This window comes from Leuresthes tenuis, unplaced genomic scaffold (genome assembly GCF_036924035.1).
Source record: "Leuresthes tenuis unplaced genomic scaffold, fLeuTen1.0.hap1 SCAF_16, whole genome shotgun sequence".
Taxonomy (NCBI): Eukaryota; Metazoa; Chordata; class Actinopteri; order Atheriniformes; family Atherinopsidae; genus Leuresthes; species Leuresthes tenuis.
The window spans coordinates 19,106,793-19,116,763 of record NW_027325370.1 but is presented as its reverse complement, the minus strand read 5'-3'; the positions used below and the strand labels follow the sequence as shown (position 1 = coordinate 19,116,763).

Here is a 9,971-nt window from a genome sequence, read left to right as displayed (position 1 = left end):
GAGAATTAAATTAATAAATGCTGTGAAAAGCTTAAAGGTGGCAGTGTTTCTATATCAACACTGGCAAATGGAAAGAGAGAAGAGATGCGAGACTGAGAACACAAGGATATGTGATAGGACTACCGTGCTAACTGTAGGGCGCCACCTGGAGGCAATGACTTGAATCAACATCTCTGCTACTGCAGAAATATAAACATTGGACACGAACAGTCACACAGCATATGGTGCAGTGAATATACATAAACTGTATCAAATTTATTTGCCTCTGCCAACATATCAGAAAGAAATTAGTGTGAAATACTTTTTTCTTTCTAAAGAGAGACATAAAAGTTTCAACCAGATATTTCTTTAAACAAATGTCAGAATATACCATACTAATGTCGAATTACAGCAAAAAGACTACAAAACGTAAAATCACATTTGCTAAAAGTAACTCTCTGATAACATAATCTGATGTAGCTCTGCAGTTTATTACAATTACATCAATAATCATGGCCTTTACAATGAAACAAACATCTCCACAGGCATTCACTTGTTGAAATAGCTTAAGGGGAAACACCACACAATGTAGTGTTGCTATCAAGATGTGTAAAAGTACAGTACATGAACAGAGGAAGGTAACTGTGTGATATAACACTCGATAGGTGAGGTGTAAAACTTAAAATACAGTAAAAGAATGGAGATAACTCCGGAGCAGCATTTTACTTTCGTAAGTGATGTTCGTCTGTTCGAGTCACGCTATCAGATGTCCCCCTCCTGTACTGCAGCGACAAATGATGTACAGGAAACGAACAACATCAGTCACAGTTACTGTACTTCTGCACTTGTTCCCGGATCTCATCCCGTACCACAGTCACATTTTGCGTCAGATTCTCCAGCTCCTCCTGCAGTTTCTGCATCCGCTGCTCATTGTTCAGTAACTTTTTCTCTAGTCCTGCAAACAGAGAAGGAAAGCGTTTTACAAGGGAAACCACGTATAAAAGCGTGTTATGTCAAGTGGGTCATCTGGTCACCTGTGACAATCCCAAGGAAAATAGTGTCCATGTTTCACAACAAACCAGTTTGCATGTGATTAAAAATCTTTACAGGTTAGAAAACATGATTTTAAAAAGTACATAGTCAATATATTGAATAACAAAACAATTTTTTAGAAAATAGCCAAGCTTATTTTGACAATAACATCAGCAATACCATTTGAAGAAGCTGGGCCAGGAACAACAAAATACAGTAACATTGTAGGGAAATTGAACTAATATGCTTAATTATCTCAATCATAGTTAATAACCAGACTAACTGGTCTTCTAATTCTAGGTTTTTCTACATAAATTGTCACGCATTATGAAGATTTAATCATGTACAGAAAATAACATCAAAACATTCTGGCGAAATCTCCCAAAGGACAAAAGCTGCGAGTCATGAAATGGTTGATTTTTTTGGCACACCCAATTTCAAAACACTGAAAGCAGCTTCATGCACTCACTGTTCAGTTGTTTAATCCCACTCTTGGCTTTGCTGAGGAGATCCTCAGCCTCCTTCTTCATCTCTCTGACCTTCTGATGTGTACTGTTCAGATTTCCAGACTCCCCACCAAGAGACTCCAACTTCATCTTCAGCTCACGGTACTGTTGTTCTGTGTTGTTGAGGCTCTGAGGGATGACACAGTATCCCTAGTTAGAACTTCTCTTAACATTTTAATTTCAGTCCACAATATTTGCATCCCTTGAAAAGCTGTACAGGCCAAGACCTTCATGCTCATACTTCATACCTGCTCCAGTGAGGAGGCTTCCTGAGTGGCGTTGTCAGCCATTGCCTGGGCGTCCTTTGCCATCTGCCTGTTCATATCCGTCTTGTTCCTGAGACCATCCACTCCGATGGAGAGGTTGTTTAAGCGCATCATGACGTCCATCTGCTTGTCCTCCAGCTGCTGCAGCTTGCCTTCCACCTAAAGGACAACAATACGTCCAAATTAAATTATGGAGACAAATGAGGAGATATGAAGGAGGCAGGTGGTCAACACACCAGTAAACTAACCATTAAAGAAAGGGAAATAAGTACAAACTGCTTCTTTTTTTTTTCTTTTTATTTTACATACTACTTTGAAGCTGGTAAATTATTAAGAATACAGAAGTAATGTTCAGTCATCTGTACCTCAGCAGTCGCATTCTTTGTGCCGTTCAGGTTGTTTTGGGCCTCTTTCAGGGCTGTCTTTGCTTTCTCTATGGCCTTCTCAGTTTCATCCAATGTCTGCTTGGTGTTATTCACTATATCCCTTACTCCCACTGCTTGGATCCTTCACAATGCCAAAAGAGAGAGAACAAACTGTCATGCGCTAGGTCTGTGTAATGAATGTAAGTCATATTCATTGTAGTAAATAAGCTTAATTAAACATACAGTTCTGAGCAAAGGTTTTGAGTCATCCCTAATTTCTTTGCATCCGAGCAGCCAGACTTTGTGATCTTTTAAAGTTGTCTTGAAGTGTTGTTTTCCAGGCTTTCCAAAGGTTTTCTTTTCACTCATTTTCAATACAGTCCTTGTACCCGACCATTTTTAAAGCACTTAACACTGACCTATTAATCGTTTAAGCATAAAAAGACAACTAATTCAAGGGATTACCAGTGTTGTGTCTACATATAACAGACTACTTAGCAGCCTGTTGAAAAGATACAGCATTTCTTCCCATTTCTTCAGTTGCATCTACAAAAAACACCAAAGATAACACAGTTTGACAGACAGAAAATAGTATTTTTGCAGCAACAAGGTGATTCCCAGAGAGCTATTAGCTGAAAACTTGGTATATCTCAGCATGGTGTGAAGTGTGTCCTTAAAACATCTGAGGAAACTGGACAAGTGGAGGACAAAAGAAGAAGTGTCAGGCCTAAAAAACTATCTGTGATGTCCTTTAGACAGAGGAAAAAAAATCCAGCAAAGACCTGACCCAGGACCTGAGAGATGCATCTGGACCTTCAGCTGATCCATCTACTGTTGGCCCAAGCTTCATCAGAAATGGTCTCCATGGAAGGCTGGCTGTCAAGAAGCCATTCTTAAGGAAGGGAAACAGGGAGAAAAGGCTGAGCTATGCCAAATGACAGAAGAAGTGGACTGAAAATCAGTGGCAACAGGTCTTATGGAGGGATGAATCCTCCCCAGAGCCCGGACCTCAACATTATTGAAGCAGTGTGGGATCATCTGACAGAGAACGGAACAAAAGGCAGCCAACATCCAAAGAAGGGCTTTGGGATGTCCTTCAAGAAGCCTGGAGAGCAATTCCTAAAGACTACTTAAAGAAATGACAGAAAGCTTGTCCAAGAGGGTTCGGGCTGTGTTGGAGAATAAAGGAGCTCAGACCAAATATTGACTTTCAGGCTTGTTAGAATTGTACAAATACTGTTTTTGCCTTTCTGCATTTCCATTTATGTTTGCACACATTTCAGAAAACTGCTGCATTTAATATATTTTTTTTTTCTGGCAATATATCAGACAAAGAAGGGTGGTTCAAACTTTTGCCCATTCAGTAATTGGACACAAAGTTACTAAAACTGTAGGATCACTGAAAGCAAAAATCAAATATAAAGAATATGCACCAGCAAGAGCAGCACCAAAAACACCTCAAGTTTAATCTGTTTGTAAAAAACATAAAAAAAAAGAAAAATAAAGTTGCAACGCCATGGTTTGTGTGTTGTGACTGTTAAAAGTTTCATACTAAAATTAAAAATGGGTTCAACCTGCCTACATTGATTTTGGCCACTTGGGAGCAGTAGACACAAGTTAACTACGAGTGAAAAACGTGTTCATCAACTACAAAGTGGATAAACTCATCAGAGAGGAGGGCAGTCTTGATTTCCTTAAACATTTGGTATCTGTGGAAACATGCCAACTAATGGGCCAGAAAAGCTTGTGAAAGTTTGCAGCATTGCAAGAAATTACAATGGCAATTAAACAATGATCAACTCATAAATAATTGTTATGGGTTTTCATCACTATAAAATATCTATCAATAACAAATAGAAACCTAAAGAAAAATGAAGACGGATGCAGAAGCTTTTGGTCATGACGGAAAATTTCAATGGTGTTTCTGTGTTTTCATGCGGTAAGTTAATTATTACAAGAAACTTGATTTCAGACGTTCTTTCAATTTCTTTTTCTTTTACATACTTAACCTTGATTTAGTGTCCATTGTGTCATAATGTGTTTAACTCTGTATTCATGTTTCTCTGTGGGTTCAATTCTTTGCTCAGATTGTAATCTGAAGTCATTTTTAAAGGATGTGGTCATTTCTTTGCCAGACAAAGAAGCAAATAGCATGATTTTTTTTTTAACCCACCGAGAATGCCTGGTGAGCGCAACAATACTTTTCTTTGAGAGTGCTCTTTTAAGAGCATGTATCCTGCCTGTGTTTGTTAATGTGACACATCTGCTGGGTTTGATAATTGCCACTTTTGTGAAGACTAAAACTTGTTTGCTCTTGGTTGGTTACAGCTCAAGTTATGAGGGCAATATGACTGGTTGTAGTTTATTTTCAAAGCATCTGGATAATATAATTTGGTTTTGGTTTTCACTGTTTCTGCCTTTTGGATTAGTTTATGTATCAAATAGAGGTCGTAGTAACTCAATTTCTAAGACCTGGTAAGTCTGATGATTTTCATGTCTTGAAATGAAAACCTAAAAATTATTTTTCTATAAGGTTGACAATCACATTTTTAAATAAATGTTTAACATACTGCAAAATGTAGGTATGTCATATGTTTCATAAATGTCATTTTAACATTTTGAGCTTTTATGGTGAAAATGCTACGTAATTCCACTGTTGAAACAACTAAACATTCCGGATTGAGAATGTGTTCAATCGTTGACCCTGATCCATAATAGCTTCTACTACACACTTTAGAATAGTGGATAAAAAAACTGTCGTATTTTTGCTGCATATCTACTGTAGCAAACAATGGTGTATTTACATGGTCTGTATTGTTTATGGACTGATGTTAAGGGGCATTAACACAACATATACTGTACATTTTTATTAAATGGTGTCTTAGTTGCTGTCTTATAAAAGTAGTTTATGGGTACTATGATTTTCCTTTTTAGGGAAAGTAGTCTTACTTACTTGGCATCTTTAGCTTTGTCAATCAGCTCCTTGGCTGTGCTGATGTGCTGTTTGGTTTGATTTACAATCGCTTCAACATTGGTGAGGTTGGAAAGGCTGTCCTTTATGTCTCTGATCATTTTGTCCACAGTAGTCCTGTTGAATGGCAGCGTGATCGACAACACCTGCTTAGCGATCTGCTCTATGCTCTCAGGATCTGCTCCCTCCTCTGAGCAGCAAAAAAAGGAGAGCAGAGAGAAAATCAACACACATCCATAATGCAGTTAGCAAGAGAACATAAAACAACTTAAAAACAAGTTAAAAAAAACATTAACCACGTACCAGTGAGGAAGTCTCTGATCTTTTTAATGAAGTCTTTCAACTTCTTGTTGTTGCTTTCAAAGTTGTCCTTTTTCTTCTGGGCTTTCTCCAGCGAAGTCATCGTCTGGTTTTTCACATCCTGTGTCAGAGAAGCTATATCCTGGAGCTGAACACAAGCAGTAGAAACAATTCACAAAGAAGCTTTTTTAACTTAGTCTCCAACTATGGCACAAAAGATGATGATTTAAACTTTTCACACCTTTCTCGTGACATTCTGTAGCTCTTCACTGTAACGATTCAGGCTGTCCATGACTTTCCTCGCATCATGGAGTGCTTTTGCAGAAGAGCTCATTGTCCCGTTGCATCCCTCTCCTCCACATATGAGGTTATCCTGATCGTCACGGCAACCTGCACCACCACATGGGCTGTCCGGGCAGCTGCCATTAACAGTGGCATTGCTATGTCCACCACACACCTGAAAGGAATAAGTACAGTTCACAAGAACTGAACAGGTTAAAGGAACTAGTACATGTCAAAGCATCTCAAAGAGCAAATAAAACAGCTTTTCATTATTCTTTGCACTGAAACCACCTACTATTAAAATGCTGCTTGAGCTACTCAACCCAAATTTGACCTTATAAAGTACCTACATTTTTAAAGCAAATGATACACTCAACCTTTTTCCATTTCAACTCAGGACAATAATAATAATAATAATAATAATAATAATAATAATAATAATAATAATAATAATAATAATAATAATAATTATATTTTCCTCTAAGAAGTTTAACCAAATTGCAGCAATAATTTAATCTAAGAAGATTGCTGGCCCCGACCCTGATAACCTTTCATATTGTTCATATGAATTTGCTCACTTCTTAACTGATATTTCAAGATTCCACAATGTTCTGGATCAGATGGGACTGTGCCCGTGCCAAGTAAACCCAGTCGAAGTTGACTGAATCACTACAGATCTCCCGTCTTGAAAATCTGGTGCATAAACTTTTATTTAGTGTGGCTTTAGAGCCTGCTTTATTTGAATGTAAGCTGAATTTTGACAGCAGAATCTTTTTCCAGGATTTAGGTTCTTTTGGATGGTCCTTTTATTGGCCTGCTCTATTTTTTCTGCAGTACCCAGGGGTAAATGAAGTTCCAAGAGAAATACAGTATTTCTCCCAAAGAAACAGCCTTCTTAGAGAGACAGTACATTTGAAATTAGTCAGAAACTTTAGGTCTGATTGGTTGAATATTGTCAGTATCTAATTTTCACCTTTTTGTCCCAAACAACTCGCACTGAATCTCCACTATTGCTTGTCAAATCTGATCACTTTAGCTTTTAGCACAGGATTAGTTGTCACTGCTACACACACAGCCCCTACGAATATGTGGCATCAACAGAATTTGAGTTAATATAGCTCAAGTGCACTTCCTGGTTTGACAGCTCTGTGGGCTGCTGTGTGACCAGCACTGCTGCACCAACACCCCCAGTTTGAGCAGTGTATCACGCTTCAGTGAACATACTTTGCCTACTCAGCCTTATACCTTAGATCTCAGTAAAACAGCAAAAGACTTGAGGCTGAAACAATGTTTTCACTCCTTGAACGTTTAAACTGTCTGCAGAAGTAACAACATCACTGGTGATGCTGCTTCATTGTGCCTGCACGTCCTCTTACAACACGCAGAGGCTTCCGGTAAACTTTTAGGGGCTTGTGACACTATAAAGACAACAATCAGGAATAAATAAGAAATGAAAATTCTACCGTAAAGCCATACGTAGTGCATTCATAAACAATATACCAGACAAAACAGTATTGTAATGAAGGCTTAAAAACTCAAAGAGGATAATCGAAAATGTCATGGTCTTTTTCAGAAATCTTTTCCCTTACCTCTAGCATGTCATGTCAACACAAAATTAATCTCTCCCACAGTGGACACTGATTTTGAACTGCCTGAAACTCTTTGTTTATAGTCCAGTTTATAGTTTTTCTTTTCCTGCCTTGACTTAACAACATCTTGATGTAGCACATTTTCTTATGAATGTGTATCTTGTTAAAAATGAATTCCACTAAACAGGTACTGTCTTGTCAGTTGACTTCATCTCTGCCTGTGCAATTTAATTGTGTTGTGTGTTTATCTGTATTTGGTCACAGTGTGGCGTGACTGCACTGACAACTAAGGAATTAAGCTGTCTGCAAAAAATTGTTTTACAAAGTTGCCCAGAACCAGTGCAGAGGTGGAATGGCATTGATAGCCTCTAAACTCTAGCTTCAAAACATCTGACTCCATAAGTATAAAAAAAACAAAAAGGCCTCATTGATAATTGTATCACTTCTTAGCTAAGTCATCTTTATGGTTATGTCTGACTCCAAAAAGATAAAAAAGCAAGGACTAACTGCCAAACTGAAAGCTTCATAATGACAGATCACAATCTTCGGGGGAATTCAGGGAGCGACATAAGATATATTGTAACAGTGGGAATTCTAGATGAACAGCAGTCACTCATGGCCACAACATAAAAAAAGCAGAGCCAAAAATTCAAAGTGACACCTAACTGGAGCACCTCCAACAGCTCAGGGATCTCTCTGTCTCATGAAAAAAGATCAATATGGACTTTGATCTTATCCCTCTTTTTGTATGAATCTTTTTAAGTGAAGAACACGGTTTGTTCAGGGAAGGAAAAGTAACAACTTGGCCCGCTCTAACAGAGACGCACATGAATGAACATGCACGGGCTGCCTTCCGGACTTTGAAAACAAAGAGGATAAAGGACATACAATACACACAGAAAGAGAACAGTTGCACGCTCTGGTAAAATCATGACACTGCTATATCATCACATGATACATGTTAGGTTTGATATACCATACACTGAACCTTTAAAGCATGTAAGCCTTTTAGCTGACTCCAAAATGAAACTTTAAACTTGTACAATAGCATACCATGTTCTTTTTTAGGCACAATGTAAGCCAGAGATATTATTTACGGTCATAAAAATACCTGCATTCATTATTGATTAACCCAACCAAACTGTTAGAAGACCGTTGATGCCTCAAAATTGATCATGAATTTCACTTGGTTATTTTGTTTTTTGACTCAAGATAAAAATACAGAAAAGATGCAGATGTCTAGATTTAATTAATTATTGACTTTTTATGTAACACATTTAAGTAGTTAATATAGTGGATAAATGAGTGGAACTTCCAGCACCTTGTTACTGAGGTGATGGGTCTTCTCATCAAGGTCAAAAGCCTTCTCCTGCAGCTCCTTTAATGATTGGTTCTGGGCAGCCAGGTCCTGGAGAAAAGTGTCTCTACTGGCATTCAGCAGGTCCTCTGTGTTTGCTCGAGTTACTTTGGACTGTTCCACAGGCCCCGACACGGAGGCGTTACATTTCTCCTCAGCCTGCAGTGACTCTCGATAGTACTTCTTCACTTTATTAAATTGATCTTTAAGAAAACAGGACAAAATGTTTAACAGTTATATTCAGTTATTACATATTTTGTAACTTGTTGTGTGCCTTCTGGCTTTGAAAAAAAAAACACGTCTCATGTCCCTACATGACGTATTTTTTAAGCTTGACTGGTTAAGATTGATACCTGAAAATCCTGAGGACAAGTAGTTATCCAGCAGGTGTTGTTTCTGAGCTACAGTAGTGTTAATGTCCCTCAGCTCTTTCTCTAAGTCCTCCAATGTGCTTTTCAGGGCCTCTTCTTCTGTTGCTGTTGTATTTAACTCTCGGCCGATGCCCATTAGACGTCCATCAGTGAGGGCAATCTCAGCTCTAAAACACAGGCAGGATATATACGTTTTTATTTTGTTCTTTAAATGTATGTGGCTGGTAACAAGTGAGAATATAAACATCCACACGGTGTTATTTGCCCACCTCAGGTCATCAATACTCTGTCCAATCATCTGGTGGATCTTATTGCTGTCCTCTGCCCTGATCAGATCCTTCACCTGCTTCAGCTTCTTCTCCAGCTCCTTGATGCGAGTGTCATTGCCTCCAGGCGTGACCCCACTCTCCAGGATCTTCTCCACAGTGTACTGGATGTGCTCCAAGTCCCTTTTATTCTGGCACACTATGTCATCCCACAGCTGGAAGCATGGGTGACACTGGACACAACTGGGGAAGTTACCGGTGAAGCCCCGAGCACATTCATCGCACTGCTTTCCCTCTGCTCCCTCCTGGCACTCACATTGCCCTGTTACTCGGTCACACTGGGCAGTCTGTGAGCCCAGAGAGTGACAGTTACACTCTGAAAGGAAGGAGGAAAAAAAATGAATAAACAATGGCTGGGATTATATTCATATTTCAAATGTCAATGTTTCGGTGCCCTACAGTCATGTTTTGAGACATATTCACTGTTTACCGAGTTGAATTGAGTTTTCATGACATCTTTAAAGCAAAATGAGTCGCAAAAACAGTAGCAAAAAGACATAAGAGTGAAAAAATATAAAGTGAAGAAAGAAAAGGAAAGGTGAAGCAGCAAACCATGGAGGACTAACAATGAGGTGACTGCAGCTCACATGGCATGTTGCATCAAGAGAAAATGGAGAAAACATTTGA

General features: G+C 38.7%; 1 protein-coding gene across 1 annotated transcript in view; it reads right to left on the bottom strand.

Annotated features, from left to right (window-relative positions):
- Positions 1–220: 220 nt before the first annotated feature.
- Positions 221–9,971, bottom strand: part of lamb2l (laminin, beta 2-like) — a 54,431-nt gene continuing 44,680 nt past the window's right edge. The window contains exons 26-36 of the mRNA XM_072366368.1: positions 9,288–9,660; positions 9,001–9,185; positions 8,612–8,850; positions 5,661–5,876; positions 5,423–5,567; positions 5,102–5,309; positions 2,149–2,290; positions 1,766–1,942; positions 1,481–1,646; positions 419–934; positions 221–374 (exon numbers count right to left, since the gene is read on the bottom strand). Of these exons, the coding sequence (XP_072222469.1) occupies positions 798–934; positions 1,481–1,646; positions 1,766–1,942; positions 2,149–2,290; positions 5,102–5,309; positions 5,423–5,567; positions 5,661–5,876; positions 8,612–8,850; positions 9,001–9,185; positions 9,288–9,660 (1,988 nt within the window). The 3' untranslated portion in view covers positions 221–374; positions 419–797. The remainder of the gene's footprint in view (positions 375–418; positions 935–1,480; positions 1,647–1,765; positions 1,943–2,148; positions 2,291–5,101; positions 5,310–5,422; positions 5,568–5,660; positions 5,877–8,611; positions 8,851–9,000; positions 9,186–9,287; positions 9,661–9,971) is intronic.